We start from the raw sequence: 19,955 nt of genomic DNA, 5'->3' as shown, positions 1-19,955 counted from the left end.
GTAAATCCTTAAGTGAAATGTGTTAAGCAAGGAAGGAATTGCTCTGTGTTTGAAGATGCTTTTGATCCACAGCTCTCTCTATAGCGCCCCAACTGTCATGTACAATCTGGGGGCAGCAGCTGGCAATAGAACAGGAAAAGTTTTCAGAAAACAATCGAAGAGTTCTAGAATGGACATATTCTCAGGAAGTTTCAGGCAACATTGGTCTTAGAGATAAAGGTCATTGATTTAGCAGCTCAGATTAGAAAATAAGATGTTTAATTTCAGCACAGTTTCTCCAAGCAACACAGCATACTGAAGCTATCTTTGACTCTCCATCTATTACCTTTTCTTCTACCTGGAATCCAAACTCAGCTTAGCTTTTCTCTCCTGAAACTCCATTTCCTACTGTCTTCAGCCAACATTCTGCATTCTAGTGAGACCAGTCTCTGGGGCTCCCCCCAGGCCTTCATGCTCTGTCTTCTTTGTCCTTTACCCCCTTCCTCCATCTGGAATGTACTCTTTCTCTTCTTTTCACCGTCCAGTTGTCCACTTGGTGATTCACAGCCTGAATCTAGTCCACACATATATTTTGTCTGGCTCACCAACTTATTTAGTAAAAGCCACAGTGCCATCACTTCCTGTCGTGCTTCTAGATGCTAGGTTTCTCGTGTCTGTGTTATCTGCCTCACCCTGTGAGCATCTGAATTGTGATTTCTGAGAGCCAAACCTTACCCTTCCTAATAAACCTGACGAAATTGCCTCTTCCATTAAGAAATCATCACAGGTGGAGCGCCTGGGTGGCTCAGTCGGTTAAGCCGCCGACTTCGTCTCAGGTCATGACCTCGCGGTCCGTCAGTTCAAGCCCCGCGTCGGGCTCTGTGCTGACAGCTCAGAGCCTGGAGCCTGTTTCAGATTCTGTGTCTCCCTCTCTCTCTGACCCTCCCCCGTTCATGCTCTGTCTCTCTCTGTCTCAAAAATAAATAAACATTAAAAAAAAATTTAAAAAAAAGAAATCATCACAGGTGAGGGGCATCTGGGTGGCTCAGTTGGTTAAGTGACCGACTCTTGATTTTGGCTCAGGTCATCATCTCACAGTTCATGGGATCAAGACCTATGTCATGTTCTGTGCTGAAAGCATGGAGCCTGCTTGAGATTCTCTCTCTCTCTCTCTCTCTCTCTCTCTCTCTCTCTCTCTCTCTCTCTCTCTCCCCCCTTCCCTCCCTCCCCCTCTCTCTCTCAAAATAAATAAATAATCTAAAAAAAAAAGAAGAAAAAAATCATCACAGATTCTTTTTGCCCTCTTACTTTCCCTGCTGCATTCTGACAGCTTTTGGCTTTACTATCAAATTTAGCCCTTAATTATGTGCAGTTTTACATTTGTTCTTATCATGTTATGCTTGTCTGGTTTATGTTGAAAGAGGACTAGCACTTTTTAAAAATTATTTTCTCTTTTCAACTAATGCATTGTCTTTCTATTTCACAGCTCACTAAATATTAACTGAGGACCCATTATTTGCCAGGTACCATTCTAGGCATTGGGAACACAAAAGTGATTAAGACAAAATGCTCTTTCATTCAGAACTACCTGTAAGACCTAATTCCCCAATACTCCCAACATTAGTCTCAATGGTCTATTCATTATTTCAGAACCCATCTTATCTTATGCCTTTCTCCATGATGAACCTCCTCCCACTGCCATGATGAATTCTCCCCAGATATCTAAATTGTAGCTGTCTTTTGAAGCCGGGCTTAACTTCCCTGATCTCTGATTCACCTAACCATTCCACAGTCATATGTCCACCCCAGTCTCTCGAAATTTTGACACAACCTATTACTTCCTGGAATTACTCCTATGTAGATATAGGATATCCTATATCTGGTTCACAGGCTCTCTAAGGATAGGGCTGACCCAGTCTTATATTTCTTCTATATTTCTGCACTTTCTGGGCACAGTGCCGAATTCCAAGCAGATACTCAATAATTAATCTTTGTGGTTTGATTGATCCTCCCATCCCAGTTGCTCTACTTTCTAGAAATACATGCTGATGCTAATTTTATGTTTGATAGTCAGCAGAAGCTAATGAGAAAGGTAAATCTGCTGCTGATGCATTAAAACATCATATAAAAAGCAGGTACCAAGTTTGAGTATGGTTGTGCTCCCAGCTTTGAGCATTGTTGTGCTCCTGAATCAGTTTAGAATTCAGCACACATTTTCCCACAGAAATGATGCAGAAGAGTAATGGTGGTCAAATTCCCAGGCCAGCCTGTGTAAGCATGTTTAACCTATAGTGTAATTGAATTTGGGGACAAAGAGTAGAGGCTCACATTTACATGTCCTCATTGCCTGAATATTTTACAAACATTGTAAGTGCTTTCCCTTACCTGACACTCACCACACTTTGCTCACCTTTAAGTGGTCTGTTTTCTCATCTAGACAACAAGCCCCTTGGATGCCAGGATTGTATATATCTTGTTCACTGCCATATCCTACACAGCACCTGGCACAGATTGGGCAGTCAGAACATATCTGATGATTTTCATTGAGTTAAATTCTAGTTGAAAGATTATGGGGACATGCAGATGTGGATTCAGCCTCCCAAGTTCACTGCTAGCTAAGTGTGTGCTCTTGGAGAAGTTCCATGGCCTCTCTGAGCATTAGTTTACTGCTTCCTAATATTTTATTAGTCGTGACTACCATGTTGATACCTAGTCTATGTTTCTTCTTTCATTTTGCCACAGTGTAATCCCTCAAAAAAAGTTTTGATTAATTGATTAATCATGTCTCCTTTTTGTGCTGTATTGGTTGAGGTGGTGGTAACAGGAAAGGTGATATTTGGTATTAAAGCCTTTCAGCAGCTTTTGAGGACATGTGAGCTCTATTTCCAGTTCTAGTCCTGACAGTCTGTGATCTGAGGCAGATCGCTCAAATATGTCTATGAAAGAGTGCTGATAGATTTCAGTTATTTTCAAGCTTTTCTACCTAAGTATCTCTAACTTCAGGCGAGTGAATACAAACTCTCAGTGTTCTGGGGGTAGAACCCAAAGGTGGAATTTACTTTAATTCAACGTTGTGTTTTATCTTAATTATTTGTGTGTACTTTGTATTCTAATTCATGATAGATCCATGTTTTAAAAATATTACTGTTACGCCTGAGTCACACATCCATGAATGCCTGTTTTAAGCCAAACACTGTCAAGCATCGTATATACAGATGTCAATTTTTACCACAATTCTGTGAGTTAGCTGTTATCGTGCCCATGTTACTGATGAACAAACTGAGGCTTACAGGAGTTTAAGTAAATAGACTTAGGGTACCTAGCAAGTTATTGGCAGAACCAGAATTCAATCTGTCTATATCTAAATCTTTCCCCTATGCCACCTCAGAGGGTAAGTACAAACAGAGCCTTCCCTTTGGCCAAAAAGTATGATAATAAAAATGTTTATGCCATGTTAAGTGGAAAAAGCAGGAAACAAATTGTCTACATGCTGCATAGAGTTTCATGAAAAAGACTTGAAGGCATTATAGAACAATAAGTTAGATATGTTTCAGGGCTGGGCTTATGGGTATATGATGTCATTTTTGTTTTTGATAATGTTTGTGCAGTAAATAGTGAATTTTTTAAAACTCCACATAATTTAGAGGTGTAATCTTAGGAGATAAAAGAGTTAGTTGATTTTGTTAGACACTATAATTTATCATACACATTTTTGTGAGGTATCAGAAATGTATAAATGGAGACAAGACTGGTATTGTTTATGTCTTCCTCTGGCTTGACTGTCACTGTGGCTGTGGGTAGGTAATAAAGGGCAGATATGCTTCAAAGAAACTCATGGAGAGTTGCTAGAAATATGATAAGTAGAGTCTGAAAGCAACCTCTGTGAAAAGTGGAATATTTTTTCTTCTGTGAATAGAACCAGTCTTTAGGGAGCAGAGGGAAGGCTTTCATATCTAGGGGCAAGGAATGACACAGTTCAGGGAAGGTTGGAAAGGAATAGTTATAATCTTCCAAAATACCCTCAGAAGACTAATTATTTATCTACTTGAAACTTACTCTGAAAGACAAGTTATAACACCACATCTTGGTTATAGGGTAAATAGTGAAAGAAGAAAAGAAAGAGTGCATGTAAGAAAAAGAAAGCATCTTTGCTTTGAGAAGAGATAACTTAGCACATCTATTATTTTGCACTAAACTCTGAATTGATAAGATACAAAATAAATTTAGGAGTATCATTTTCCCATATATTTATCCTTCCATCCATCTGTCCAATCATCCATCCATCCATTGACACATTCGCTTCACATATTTATACATGTACTTGGTGGATGCTACACTAGGACACTCAAAATTGATAGATGTGGTACCTTAGTTCAAAGAAATATTGAGTAAGGTTTTGTGAGAACTCAAAAAAAAACAACCAACCCTACCTAGGGTGAGGTAGGGGTTGAGAGAGGTCGAGTGGGAAAAGGCTTTCTGAAGATGATTATTGAACTGTTTTTTTTTTTTTTTTATTTGAGTAGGAGATTGGCAGGTGACGGGGGGGAGAAGGGGATCTCAAACACAGGTAAAAACCCATCTGATTGCTCTCTGTGGGAAGGATGAGCTGGCTGCAGATGATTAGGATAGCTGGGTTAGTGCCTGAAAGAAATAAAATCTCACCAGACTCAAAGGGCTGAACTTCCTCAAGGAGTGGCCTGCAGTCCAAGGCTAAGATGTGGTAAACTCTGTTTTATGAAGACATTGTGATTATGGGAAGATCATAATCAGAATTCCAGGGAGCAGGTAAGAATGTATGTGAGCAGGGTGAGACTTGACACAGGCTGAGGGAAAGGGGTTGGAAGAATATATAAGGGTTAGTAATGTGTTGGTAGATTATACTCTTATTAGAGAAAAGCACTTATTATAAAGCCCTACTTATTATAGCAAAGAGCATATCAAGTGCAGATTTTACCTGGCTGGTTGTAATAGCACCTCCCTCAGAACATCATCCCAGATTCCCCTAGATTAGGTTTTTTATGTCTTTTCTGAGTTTACTCAGCACTTTGTGATAACACTGTTATGGCCTTTCCTCACTGTATGGCTCTTCCCTAGTAATACCCTGCCAATGGACTTATTTCTTAAAAGCAGGTACTAGGCTTTCTCTGTCCCAAAATCCCCAGAACTCAGGACAGAGCATGGCACCTAGTAAGTCAGTGGTATTCAGTTCCACTTCATATCAGAATTATATGAAGAGCTTTCAAAAAAAATAGCAATGCCTGGAGATTTAGAGTTAGTCTGGGGTAGAACCTGGGCATGAAAATATTTATATATTTAGAAAGTCCCTAGGTTATTCTAGAAATGCAGCCATAGTATCAACTACTAAAATAGATACTCAAGGTATGTTTCTGGAGATACTGAGTGATAATGAGTGCTACCCTGGCTATTTCATTTTTGTAGGACAGGAGTTTGGGGTGGGGCAGCAACTCAATGTTTAGGCACTGCCCCAAAGTTCTAAATTCATCTCTAGACCTAGGAACACTGAAAGCAGAATACTACTTCTAGATGCCACACGCTCATTGGAAAGAAACTCTTAGTGTACTTCTAGGAATAAACACATAGATCTGTTTCAAGCTGAGTTGGTTATACTAACCACTTAGGCTGGGCTGTCACTGGCTGAGCATATAAAGGAGCTGAACATTCAGAAGAAAGGCTTTCCTGTTTGCAGCTGATCAGGGAAGGACCAGGGATATGGGTTATAAGTGGTGGTGCTGAGTATATTATGGAGACTGGGAAGTAAGGTGGGCATCTTCTTTTCATCTAGAAAAACCACCAGAAACCATAGATCAAATTGGAAAATTTATAATAAATCAGAAAATAAACTAGTTCTCCCCCTTCCAAATGTGTTGTGGGAAATAGGTTGGCCACAGAGAGATAGTGGTAGAAGAGGGAACATACAACATAAACTTTCCAAAAAGAGTTGGGTGGGGATGATAGTAAATATCAGATACATGATAGGAGTATAAAAATACATTGAAATCATCATTACAATTATGGAAAAATAAAATAAATTGCAAATGCTTTATCAAAATTAAAGCAAAGACACACACTGTGGTGGTCAAGGGAGACGGAGATATAGAGACAGAGAGAAGGATATAGAGAGAGCATGAGAGAGAGAGAGATTGAGACTTCATACTTCTCAAGAGGCGAAATGCCCTAGTTCTAGAAGGCAGTGTTTTATCAGCACCATGGAGAGATGCACAAGCCTCTATTGCTTGTTCTGAGATGAGATTCTGGAGAGGGTTTTAATTATATCCAGTCTGAGCTAAAAAAACAGCACTGATGTCTGTGTAACTGCACACGTAGATCAGAGGATTCACATTTATTCCTCAGATTTATTGCTTTTTGCTGGTCAATTCTCTTACATTTTAAATTGGCCTACTTTCTCCATAATTTCCCGGCAAAGGAAAAGAGGTTGGACAGGAAGATTTTAAAGCCTCGCATTGATGGTAATTTTTCTAAAGTTTCTGGTGTTATCAGTTCCTAAGCAGTCAGTGAGAGTGGGCTCTGAGTTTTGGCTGAGGCATAAGATACTGGGGTGTTTCATGAGATCTGTCTCTGAATTAGTTTTATGCCTACCTGAATTGGGAGGGATTTGTGGGGAGAGATTCCATTTTACAAAAAAAAAGAGGACAATAGGATTTTGATTTGGGGAGGTCCTGGTGAGGAAACTAGATCACTCATCACAAAGTGAGCTGTCTGATGTCTATGTTCTTTCTCTGGAGGATGGCTGGGTGATTATGGGTATTTTCACTGTAGGAAGGAGGGTGGAAGATTGTGTATATTTTTTTATTCCTCTTTTCTCCTGTCCAAGAACCCTTTAGTCATTGTGTGAGGTCAAGCTGTGTTATCAGTACAATTGAGGAAGTCCATGCCCAGAAGCTTCCAGAATCTCCATTCTGATTCCATCCCCTCATCTAAGAACCTCTCCTTGCATCTTGACAAATTACCTGACACTTCATGTGAGCTTTTCTAATTAATTAATTAAATTAAATTGATGTGGTGATTCCTTATTGTGTGCCAGGTATTTGTGCTAGGTGTTGAACCTAAAACAATAACCAGATTTAATCCCTATCTTCAAGGAATTCAGGGATGATGCACTACCTATAGTAGTGGATGTGTTATGGCTCTTAACTCACAGGGGTTTGTATTCTAATGTTTTAAAGTTTTCAATCAGGGCTGCATTTTAACAGGAGAGAATTAGCCTTAAGTCAAAGAATGACATTCTCTCCATGGAATTTCAAGTATCAATAAACAGTTGGAGATATATTTGGGAATTCATTTGGGGTGGGGAAGAATCATGTTGATCTCCACAGGCAACTTCTCTGCCTGTGGCTGAAGCCATCCTGGCATCAGGGATGAAGTATGGTGATAAAGCAAAGGCATAAAGCAAAAGTAAACAAAGGAAAGAGAATAGAAACACTAGGCTGCCAATGGAGGGGATGGAGAGGAGGTCAGTATTGGAGGGAGGGAGAAAGCTCATCAGGCAGCCCTGGCATGGAGACACAGAAGCCACATTTTGAATGACTTTCTGGATAAATAATAGAAAATGTTGTCACCACCAAGCAGTTTTCACCCACCGTTTTTCACTGGATGCACATTTTAAAATGCATTGTCTCCCAAACAAGAAACATGTATTAAATGTCAAGTGATGTGTTGACTCATTATTTTTAAAAAAAAGAATAAGGGGCGCCTGGGTGGCTCAGTTGGTTGGGCGGCCGACTTCGGCTCAGGTCATGATCTCGCGGTCCGTGAGTTCGAGCCCCGCGTCGGGCTCTGTGCTGACAGCTCAGAGCCTGGAGCCTGTTTCAGATTCTGTGTCTCCCTCTCTCTCTGACCCTCCCCCGTTCATGCTCTGTCTCTCTCTGTCTCAAAAATAAATAAAAACGTTAAAAAAAATTAAAAAAAAAGAATAATATATAAGCACCATTCTGAATTTTCTGACCAGCAGAGTTAAACAGAGTATTGACCTGTAGTTCTCATGCAAACAAGAAATCTTGACATTGTAATTAACAAGCCCATGTGGTGATACTGAAGATGGATGAGTGTACAATTTCTGTTAAATTTTTTTTGAAATATTACAAAAAGTTTACAAACTTCCATTTCTACAATGGAAATCTTAAAGGAGCCCATTGCTGTAGGGCCGTTTGCACATGTATCTTGCTTGTTACATTTAGATGTTGTAAATAATACAAAATTTCTGTAAATACCTGTGTACACAACACATAAGCCTAGCAACCAAGAAGACATGTATTCAAATCCACCTCCATCACTTGTAATTCTGTGACTTAGGACAAGTTACATTAACCTCTGAATTTCCTCATTTGTAATATAGGAGGAATTAGAATAGCAGTTTTCTAAGATTATTCTGTGAACTAAATGAGATGGTTCATATAAAACAGTATTATCATGGTAAATGACATACATTTAGTGTTCAATAAATACTAAATGGTATTAACAATCAGAATGAATCTTATTTTGTATCTTAAATTGGGGTAATACTTGTCCCAGGGTTTTCCGAAGACACACTGAAATTATAAATACAAAGCACACAGTCCATAGTCTGGCACACAGTAAGAATTCAACAATTGTTACTTGTGTTCTTTATCCACTTCTCCTTATACAATCTCATAGACTCCTCCCGTTTTGAAGAACTGAACACAAAAGTAGAGCATCTCCATGGTACATCTTCATCAGTGGGTCCAACCAGTCTCCATTCATCAGCGCTGAGATGTTAGACTTACAGACCTAAGAAGGCTTAATTTTTTTCACTCTAGGCTGCAGGTTGGAGGGTCCAGTGTATTTTTTTTTTAATTTTTTTTTTAACGTTTATTTATTTTTGGGACAGAGAGAGACAGAGCATGAACGGGGGAGGGGCAGAGAGAGAGGGAGACACAGAATCGGAAGCAGGCTCCAGGCTCTGAGCCATCAGCCCAGAGCCCGACGCGGGGCTCGAACTCACGAACTGCGAGATCGTGACCTGAGCTGAAGTCGGACGCTCAACCGACTGAGCCACCCAGGCGCCCCGGGTCCAGTGTATTTTAATAAAAGTTCCCACAAAGCAACTTACAGGATCTGAATAACAGCAACGTTTCTCTCTAAGCACAATGGGATTTTTTTGTTGTTGGACGTGATGGTTTTGTGCTTTTTCCTGGTTGCTTTAAGTAGATTTTTTCCCCCTATCTTCTAGAAAATGGAAGTTAAAAGCATTTGATAAGTGGATAAAACATTTCATACTTGTGCCTTTTTAAAAGGGTTAATCCGTGTTACTTTGTAGCGCTCTTTTGTCAGCTCAGTAACACTGACAACTTCACTCCAACTTGTGAGCACCAGGATTCTATGGCAACTTTGGCATGGGGTGGAGGGTCTAGGGGATGGGGAGTGCCCTCGTGCCTCGTGCCTCACCACAGACCTGCCTGCAGCACACTGTGGCCCCTGCTGTGTATCCACTCCATCCCTGTGAATACGATTTCTTGGGTGTATAGACTGGCATTCATTCTTTTCCTGTTGGGAAAAATTTCTATATTCTTTATTATCATATATGATTATTATGAAAAATTCTAACAAACCACAGGAAGTAAAATTATCCCTCTAACCTCACATCTCTCGTTCTTACCTCTGCTCCGGGGTACCATTATTTTTACAGACTTTTTGGACATAGAAAAATATTTTTTTCACAAACATAAATGGGCTTACGAATGGTGCTCTGTAGTCTCTTTTTACTGAGTGTGTTAAAGATATCTGTCCAGATCAAGGCATATCTACCTTCTCCTACTCTATTGCATGGATAAGCTGTTGTTTATATAATAGGATCCCAGACTTGGGGATATTTATCTTGCTTGGTGCATTTAGATATTAAAAGCAATACAATATGCTATAAACAGCTGTGCACACAAATGTTTGTCTTATTGTTAACTTTGGACAAATTTGCAGAATGATTTATCATCTACAAAGTGCTGCTGCATCTATTCATTTCTGTGATCCTAAAAGATGGAGGCGGTGGTAGTTATAAGCCTGGAATCCAAAGCGCTCTCACCTCCCAGCACCACCACCATGCTTTGGAAAGAGCCCAGAATTAGATAGAATTGAGCTTGCGTTCAGACGTGTCCACTTAGGAGTGGATAATGTCTGGGCAAGTTTATAAACCTCTCGATCCTCATATTTCATCTTGGACTTCATTGGGCCTTAAAAAAAAGTAGATTATAGGTTTCAAATCTACATGCACAGTTCCTGGCATATGGTATGACCTCAAGACTGTTGGGTAATAGCAGTGTCAGGATGAGGACTCATATCTTCTTTTCCTCTTTATTATATCTTTCTGCCACCAACTCAAACTCCCCCCTTCTCAAGAAGGCTAACTTATGGTTCAGAGACACCTATGACCACATGAAGGTATTGCTTAAGTCCTACCTGGGAAATGGAAGTCACCCAGTGGGTAGGAGAGGCAGAGATGATGAGGAGTGACAAAGCCCCCTGCTAGACTTTGCTGACCCCCACTTCCCTCTCCTCTTAATCCCTGGCAGCCTCTGTCACTTGCTCCCCACAATGCAGTGTTATACAGTTAAAGTCAAATCTTTCTGGACGGAAACTACTTCAAACAAGAAGAAAGAAGGCAGATAGCACTAAGCCTAGAACTCATGAGAAAATCACATTGTCTCCAGGGTGCCTGGGTGGCTCCGTTGGTTAAGCATCTGACTCTTGATTTCAGCCCAGGTCATGATCTCACAGTCATGGCATCAAGCCCTGCGTCAGGCTCTGTGCTATGTGTGGAACCTGGTTGGGATTCTTTCTCTCCCTCTGTCTCTCTCTCCTCTCTCTCTCTCTCTCTCTCTCTCTCAAAAGAAAAGAAAAAAAAAGAAGCAATTTCCAGGTTTAAGAAAAAAAGGAAAATCACATTGCCTCAAGGGGTCATAGAAAGAGGTGACTCTACTTTAGATGATACTGTTACTATCTTTTGAAAGTTAGGATATTTTCTTTCTAGCTAAGTGTTTGTGGTTCCTTTGAGATAAGAAAGAAGTTTAAAAGGCCTCTTACATAGAAACGCAGAGCAGGGAAAAATAGTAGCAGCCATAGATTGTAGCTGTTTCTGTGGTCAGAAAATGCATTATTTTTTGGCTTAAAAAAAAAAAAAGGTCTTTGGATTTAACTCTGTAGTTGTGACCTTGAGATCTTTATCTTCCTATTAAAGAGATCTAAAGACAAAGCAGGTGGAGAACCTGGGATTGTTCTTGGCATGAACGCAAGGACCAAGGCTGCTTGTGTGCCTGCTGGAGTGGAGGAAGCTGTTGGCCCGGACTTGCTCAGCAGAACTGGTTTTTCATTTTTGCTCTGATGACTTTACCTGCCACTGGTCACATGACCTCCCCCACCCCCACCCCACCCCCACCCCCTTTCTCAGTGCTGAAGTTTTTCTTTCTGTAAACTTAGGGGTTGCACTGGAACTCTTTTCAAAACCTCAGCCATTTGCATTACACAATCACATTTTTTGTTATTTAACGTTATCACATGAACTTGTAATATTTTGAATAATATCGGCTCACTTATAAACATTTAAACTCAAAAATTTGGTGTAGAAACCCCTTGTAAAGATGATACATAAACTGTAGTCCCATGTTTTGTTCCCTCATGAAAACCTGATATGGAAGATAAGGGAGGATTCTAAAAGAAGGTGGATATCATATGGAAAGTGAATAAGTGACTTAGCAGGCCCAGGAAAGGTAATTCATAGGCTGGCATTGGGGAAAGCTGAGAACTCATCCATCCAATCTAAAGCAAAGATTCCCCCAACGTTTCAGAAAGTGGTAGTACCAGGTCCCCCTGGAGGTGGGATGACGAAGAGGAACTGTAACAAGGAAGACGGTTGCAAGCTGTTGAAGAAGCAGCCTGATTCGGTGCAGCTGGGTCACTGGAGGTTTAATCTGTAAAGACAAAACAGCTTTGTAGTAGAGGCTGAAGTCTGAGAACAAATTGAGGGTTGATGGGGGGTCGGGGAGAGGGGAAAGTGGGTGAGGAGCATTGAGGAGGGCACCTGCTGGGATGAGCACTGGGTGTTGTATGGAAACCAATTTGACAGTAAATTAAATTTAATATAAAACAAAAACAAAACAAAAAACAGGGCTGGACTAGGAGACACTCATCAAAACGGAAGTCAACGATGCCATACTAGAAACAAGGTATCAATCAAAGTATGCCTCCTAGAAGCAGAAGCTTCAGACACTTTTGTCCCACTTGGCTTCTGGAAGGCTACAGCTGGCGCTTAATCCTTCAGGCAAGAGGTGAGAGAATGCCTGTGTGTGGAATCTGAGCAGCACAAGAAGAAAGAATTGTATAGGGGTAACCGGGTGGCTCAGTTGGTTAAGGGTTTGACATTGGCTCAGGTCATGATCTCACAGTTTATGAGTTCGAGCCCTGTGTTAGGCTGTGTGCTGACAGCTTAAAGCTTGGAGCCTGCTTTGGATTTTGTTTCCCCCTCTGTCTCTGCACCTTCCCTGCTTGTGCTCACTCTTTCTTTAAAAAAATTAAAACAAAAAGAATTTAAAAATGTTAAAATTAAAAAAAAAAAAGACTTGTATATTTGAGTATTTGAGACTCTCTGGCTAACTGTCCCAACTGGTTCACCCTGCAGAGAAGCTCACAGACCACAAGCTCTACTCACATGCTCAGAGTTGGCAACCAGCCTTTCAGTTACCCACACCAAAATATGAACGTACCATCACCCATTCCAGAGAACAGAGAACAATTTGAATGTAAAAAAAGAGTGCAAAACAAGCAAACAGAAGAGAAACAACTTGGAGGAAAGAGACTCTGCGAGGCAAAGCAAACTTTTAAAAATAGAATTTTGAAAAATAAGAGACAATCATGAATCAGAGAAAATATAGTATAAAATTTTTTAAAGAAATGGAGCACCTGGGTGGCTCAGAGTTGAGCATCCAACTCTTGGTTTCAGCTCAGGTCACAATCTCATGGTTTGTGGGTTCAAGCCTGGCATCGGGCTCCTCACTGATGGTGCAGAGCCTGCTTGGGATTCTTGGTCTCCCTCTCTTTCTGCCCCTCCCCCACTTGCACTTTTTCTGTCTCTCTCAAAATAAATAAGAAAATAAACTTAAGGGGGAAAAAAAGACATATTCACATCAAAGGGAGATTTTTCTGCTTGAGATCAAAACGAGGGTTGAACCAAAAATGAAAAAAGAGGATACCTTCAGCATAATTTGATTCAGTGTTTGAAAATGCTGTGTCTATATATTATTGCTGAAAATCATCTCATGTATGGTATGTTCTATTATTATTCTGGAAACATTGTGGGGGATCGGTTCTGAATGGCATTCTGCAAAGTCCAAGGGCTGGCATAGGGCCTCAAGTGAAGCAAGAAGCAACCCCCCTCGCCCCCCGCCAGCTTTCCAGCTCTCCTTCCACTATGTTATATATAACAGGGCTTATGTACAAGATTTCACTTATAGAAAGTACTCCAAGATCCATCCAGGTATCACAGCCTGTAATTATTAAAGAAGAAAAATCACTACTATTTGCAGTGTGTTTAGGTTGGATGGATTAATATCTTTGCCAGGCCCATAAAGGGAAGACTGACTTTGTCTTTTCAATTATAAGCCACTGCTTAGTTTGAGCCCAGAAGACACTTTCCTAGAGATTCCCTCCACTTGCCTGGCACTAGAGCAATTAACAGTAGGTGATTTGTGGCTGCATTTTTACTGCTTAGCACAGGTTTATCATCTTGAAAGTTTTCTATTTGCATATATGCTATACATTTTTTTAGGTGACATTCGATATCATCCAGAGTTTAGATTATGTATTGCCTTATTCTGCATTTTCTGCTACGTGCTGAGAATCTGTAAGCCTAGCCTGAATGCTGATGCAGACCCAGGGGAATATGAATTGCAGCCACCACTTATTGAGGGCTTACTGTGTGCCAACCCTTAATATCAAGGGATTTACCTGCATTACTTTATTTATACCTCAAACACATACTATGAAGTTTGCCACATTTTATAAATAAATTGAAACTCAGAGAATAAAGGTAATTTGCCCAAGGTCACCTAGCTCAAATTAGCAGAACTGAGATTCAAACTCAAGTCTGTCTGATCCCCAAACACTCTGCTATACAGCCTCTCATACTGGGAGCTTTCAGAGTGAAATGAATTGAATTTGACAGTTTTCCACTTTTAAATACCAAACTTCCTGAGCAGTCTAATTGCCGCTTTTTGGACTAAGATGAAATGGCTATTTAAAAGAAGCAGGAGGCAGGAGGTCAAGAGAAAAGGGGTTTTATTATCTCTGTTGGTAAAAGAAGAGATGTAATCCTGGAAAAAAAATAACATCAAATGGAAACCATTATATAAATTTGCAGTGGGCTTAGGTTGATGAAATTGCAAAGGAATGCAGAAAAGATAAGGGAGTCATGAATACATAGCACTGAAGATTTTCTAAAAAGGAGAGAAAAGATCAGAAGTCACTCAAGGCAGTTAGAAGTTGGCTCAATTGAAGTCAGGGTCTATGTATCTTCACATATGGAAAGAGGCTGGCAAGTAGCAGCCAGAGATCTGTGTTCCTGTTGAGTCTGCCTGGGTGGGGAGCAGGCTCTAGAGCCAGACTGCTGGGTTTGAATCATTTTTCCCTAACTTTCTAACTGTGTGACTCTGGACAAGTTACTTCACCTCTCTGGGCTTCAGTTTCTACATGTGAACAATGGAGATTGTAATATTGCTCATCACATTGTGAGATGAGTTAATGCGTTTAGCAAGGTGCCAGGTATTTAGTAAGAACTCAGAAATGTTAGCTATTATTGTTATTACCATAGGCATCACAGTCATGTAATGTAAGAAATAGGAGATTGTAAGTCAGTAAAAAGGCTTGAAGAAATAAAGGAGAAGGAATCAGGAGAGAGGTTGACCTACAGCCAAGAAGTGAGGGGAGATGTTCTCACCCCTACCCCTGAGTAGATGTGGGGAAAGGGCTGGATGGTTGTGGGGAGCTCACCTAATCTAGTAAGAGAATCTAGCAAGAGATTGAGGTCCAGCTGGACCCCATGGAGCATGAGACTGCTGTTGCTGTAAAATATATGCTTTGATAGATGTCTTGCTAGTGAGCTCTACAGGGCTGGAGAATTGGGGGTTATAGCCAAAGTGCAAAAGAAGCAAGTATGGGACAGAGAGAGGAAGCAAGCCCAGGGCTATTCATCTTTGGAAAACAATAGTCACCGAGAGCATGTTGGGAGGTGAGGGGGCTTTTTAATAAGCACATTTTCTTTCTTTCTTTCTTTCTTTCTTTCTTTCTTTCTTTCTTTCTTTCTTTCTTTTTTTTTTTTTTTTCCCTCCCCCAACTATGAGTCTATTTCCTTTCATTGGTTACATTAAAAAACAAACTACATTTGAAGTGAATGCAGCAAAGGTTAATGAGGTACTTAGGAACGAGTGTGAGTAGTTACCCACCTTTTAAATCACCCATTTCTTTAGCATTTTGTTTATGTCAGTCTCTGGCTGGGTCCTGGAGACACAGGTCGTTTCCATATTCCAGCCTTCATTTGTAGAGCTTCACAGTACGTTTGTCATGGTTCTCAGCCATCAGAATAACCCACATAAAATTCAGAAATTACTGATGCCCAGGCTATTTCTCAGACCCACAGAATCTCCTGCAGTGGAATTAGGTGAGTGCATTGTTTCAAATTGCACGTGTCACTTTTTTTTTTTTTAACATTTATTTATTTTTGAGACAGAGAGAGACAGAGCATGAACGGGGGAGGGTCAGAGAGAGAGGGAGACACAGAATCTGAAACAGGCTCCAGGCTCTGAGCAGTCAGCACAGAGCCCGACGCGGGGCTCGAACTCACATACTGCGAGATCGTGACCTGAGCCGAAGTCCGACGCTTAACTGACTGAGCCACCCAGGCGCCCCGCATGTGTCACTTTTAAGTTCACATCAACCTTGAAAGGCTGGTGAGAGAACCTTCCACAGTTTGTAGATGATGAAGTTGAGACTCAGAGTTTAAGTTACAAGTGTGGCCACATAGCTGGTAAGGGCAGAGTTGGAACTCATACCTGGAGCTGCTGATCTTAGAATTCCAAGTGGCCTTTCCACTTGTCCATGACCACCATCCCAGATATGCATTGATGAAACTCTGTGCCTTAAGGCTATGCTGGTAAGAGGATTTGAGGATGTAGTGAATCTGTGTTGTAATCATGCATAAAACTCTTGCTCACCATGGCAAATGCTCAGAAAGCATTGACAAGTTCTACCCAAGGTTCAGTGGCTTGCATTTAAAGTGGGTAGTACCCTGTAGATGTTGTAACCAGGCTCACCATGGATTTCCCCCAAGATGGATAATGCAGCCTCTACTGCATAAGCTCCCCCAAGGTTATAGTTTCCATCACAGAAACCCAGTCTTGGACTCCAGAAACACTACCTCGTCTATTTGTCCCTTTAGCTCAGAGGTGATAATGACTTCCTTCTAGTGCTGATCCCTAGGTAATCTTGTTTGGTGACTCAGCTTCTTCATCACCCATGTAACCAATTTCCTGCAGTAAATGCCCTACCTATCCCAGGTTAGATCCTGACTGTTACACCAATGAAGAAACCAAGGTTCAGAGAAGTAACTCAGCCAATGTAGCACAATAATTCTGTACTTAGTATTCTACAACAAAAGTTTCTGATTCCATAACTCAGGCTCTTAATCTCTACCTTATAGTTAAGGTGGTTAATGAAATTCTTCGTGCCCAGTGCCAGGTGATGATGGTCATGGAGGTATGATAACAATGGCTACAGTGATGATGATAGTGGTGGTGGTGATAGCAGTTGTGGTGGTGGAGGTCTTGGTGATGACCACATCTGACCACTGTTGGATGTTCTTTGGAAGAGATGTGCAGATACAATGTCTGGTTGTCACACAGATGTCTCTGACTATGTTACAGGCCTTTACCTACCACCATATCCAAGAAATCATGGTCCAGCTTCTTCGTACAGTGAATCGGACGGTCATCACGATGGGGCGGGATCATGTTCTGATTGTGAGTACATCTCTTCCTCTTGTCAAATGTTTCAAACTGTTCAGGGTCAAGGAATGGATTTTCTGGAACTCCAGATTATGTTGAAAGCCTAGCACCAATCATTACTTTGTTTTGGAGTACAGTAGTTAGATTTTTCTTATCTGAGTTGGGATAACATAAGAGTTAACTCAAGTTGCTGAAATAAAACAAGAATTAAGACTTGTCAACTAAGGTGAGTGTGCCAATGGAGATGGAATGTCACTGGTAAAGATTAAAGAGTGAGAGAAGCTTTTTGTAAGTGGCCAGACAGAATGCTCCACATTCACATCCACCAGGAGCCTTTTCTTTTGACATAGACTTTGACAATGCCCAGTCTCAGTGTCTTGTGTGCTTGGTTTTCTAAGTGGATTCATTGTATGTTAACTCTGCCCGTAGATGTCAATTAATTCAAGTCACTGCTAAGTTTTGGGTTATTCTTCTGTACAAATGCTACATTCTGAAGATCAGGAGGTTCCTGCCTCATAGTCTGATTATTTTCCCTCTCCGGAAAGAGTCCATCTCTAACCCTTTAACCTCTGCCCATCTTGCTTTAAATCGAGGGCCAAAAATAATGCTTATGGGGACCAGTCACCAACATAAATGAGTATGTTCCACTATGTTACTCCTCTGCTCAAACTCACCAGTGGTTTCCCATCTCACTCAAAATAAAATCCAAACCATTGCTAGGGCCTGAAATGTCCTCTGCCTCATTTCTCCCACACACAAAACATGATTATATTTGCTGTTCCCTCAGCTTGACCTATCTCTGCCTCAGGACTGAGGGGTTATTTCCTCATGTAAATCAGATCCTGGCTCAGTTGTCACCAAATCAGAGAGGCTTCCCTGCCCTGACTACCTTGTGTATAATACCCAGCACCTCTCAATCTTCTTTCAAGCTCCACACCTTACTTCTTTATGTTTCTTAGTACTTTTCACCACCTAGAAAAATATGTATACCTTGATTGATTCATTGTCTTGCTCTCCTTGTGATAAAATGAGCTCCAAAATGTAAAGATTTCATTTGTTTTGTTCATTTGTATCTCCGGACCCTACAACAGTGCCCTGCGTATAGTAGGTACTTGATATGTATTTGTTGAATGAATGAGTGAATGAATGAGTGAATGAACCAGGCAGGGACTCTAATGTTTAATGAGGACAAGTGCTACCCAGCTGTGATTGATTGACACCATATGGAACTGGGCCATATAGTTGCCAAAACTCCCAGCTTCTCAAGAGAAGCTGAAAATGTGAAATGTCCTGATATTTAAGTGTTGGCAGCTAATAAGAAACTATATTTATAAACATTCTCTGAGCCCTGAACAGCTGGATTCAGCTTTCAGGAAGCCAGTTTGGGATCTCAGCTAGGTTTGGGATGTTGATTGTCGATATGCTCTAGTCTTGCTTCATGGATACAGAGCAAGGGGCTGAGTGTTATTTCAGCAAAAGCTGGGCAAGTAAGGATTTGATCCCTAGAAACAACAGAGGGTAAACATTTTCTTTAGACCCATTTGGCTCTGTTTAGCCATGTCAATGCATGTTTACTTACCATAGACTGTGTAAATTTAAAGGAGTGGTGACATTCATAAAGAGGGCTCTCAGGGCCAGGTACTCCTGCTTTCTTGGGACAGAGAGTCATGTAAATTGGTCTCTGTCACTTTCTAATTTACCATCCTTCCTCCTTAGAAGTCTCACCATATCTTATTTAGTTATAAGCTTCCATGTCTCTGGTTTCCATAACATGCCCGAGATAAGCATTTTATTACCTCCCTAATCTTTATGCCTCTTCTTTAGAGCTAGACCTAAAGATGGCCATCCATCTATTTGGTTTATCCGTTTATAGCAGGTCTTAACTCTCTGTCTCTCCTTTAGGACAGTCATTCTTTAAAACAGTGCCTGGATCATAGGAAGCACCAAATAACTGGTGTCTGTTATTATTTTCCTTTCTATCTGATACAATGCATCTCTCTGTCCTTTGCATGTGAGCATAGTTTGGCCCTCATTCACTACACCCAGTTTTTTGAGACTTTCATTTAATGCTGTACTCTGGTTGCTAGCCCTTCCAACATGCATTCCTCATTGCTGCCCCATCAATCTTTGCCAGGACACTCCCCTACTCTGGAAAATTCTGTGGGTTCCCACTGTGTGCCCAGTTAAGTCTTAAATGCATTAGCCTGACCATTCTCAGCATCTGTGATCTGGCCACAACCACATGTCTCAGCTTTTTCATCTACTTTTCTCCACCTGGCTTTTCAGACAAAATGGATGTCTGGATATTGCCCAACCATGCCTGGCACTTTCTCACTCATGCTGCTTTCTTTGTCTGGAATCCTTTAGTGTGCCATCTTAATCTATTGAAATACTATCTAGTCTTCAAGGTCCAGCACAAATGCATCCCTTAGGAAGCTGCTCAAATCTCACCAACCTGGTTGGGACCTCCCTGCCTCTTCTAAATCACACAGCTGTCTTTATTCCTTTTTTCTTTCTTTCTTTCTTTCTTTCTTTCTTTCTTTCTTTCTTTCTTTCTTCTTTCTATTTATTAATTTCTTTCTTTCTTTTTTCTTTCCTTCCTTCCTTCCTTTCTTCCTTCTTTCCTTTCTCTCTCTTTCTTTCTCTCTTTACTTCTTTCACTTCCATTGGGGTGAAACTTACATGCTTTAAACTTTAACCATTGTAATTTGTATGAGTTTTAGTAAATGTATAATTGTGTAGCCATGACCACAAGTCAGTTTGTAATACTTCCTTTCATTCCTGAAAGTTCCATTTGCAGTCCCTCTGCATGGCACCCTTACCCCTCTATCCCCCATCCATCCCTAAGCACCACTATTCTAATCTCTGTCTTTATAGATTTGCTTTTTTTTTGGACATTTCATGTAAGTGAAATTATACAATTTAAAGTCTTTTACA

At 40.7% G+C, this 19,955-nt stretch overlaps 1 protein-coding gene across 2 annotated transcripts in view; it reads left to right on the top strand.

Annotated features, from left to right (window-relative positions):
- DOCK2 (dedicator of cytokinesis 2) overlaps positions 1–19,955 on the top strand; it is a 413,468-nt gene that overhangs the window by 164,497 nt on the left and 229,016 nt on the right. For both annotated transcript variants that reach the window (XM_042947072.1, XM_042947066.1), the window contains exon 27: positions 16,938–17,033. In XM_042947072.1, the coding sequence (XP_042803006.1) occupies positions 16,938–17,033 (96 nt within the window). The remainder of the gene's footprint in view (positions 1–16,937; positions 17,034–19,955) is intronic.

Source organism: Panthera leo, chromosome A1 (genome assembly GCF_018350215.1).
Source record: "Panthera leo isolate Ple1 chromosome A1, P.leo_Ple1_pat1.1, whole genome shotgun sequence".
Lineage (NCBI taxonomy): Eukaryota > Metazoa > Chordata > Mammalia > Carnivora > Felidae > Panthera > Panthera leo.
Note: the sequence above shows the minus strand (reverse complement) of the source record. Positions and strands in the feature narration are given on the sequence as shown.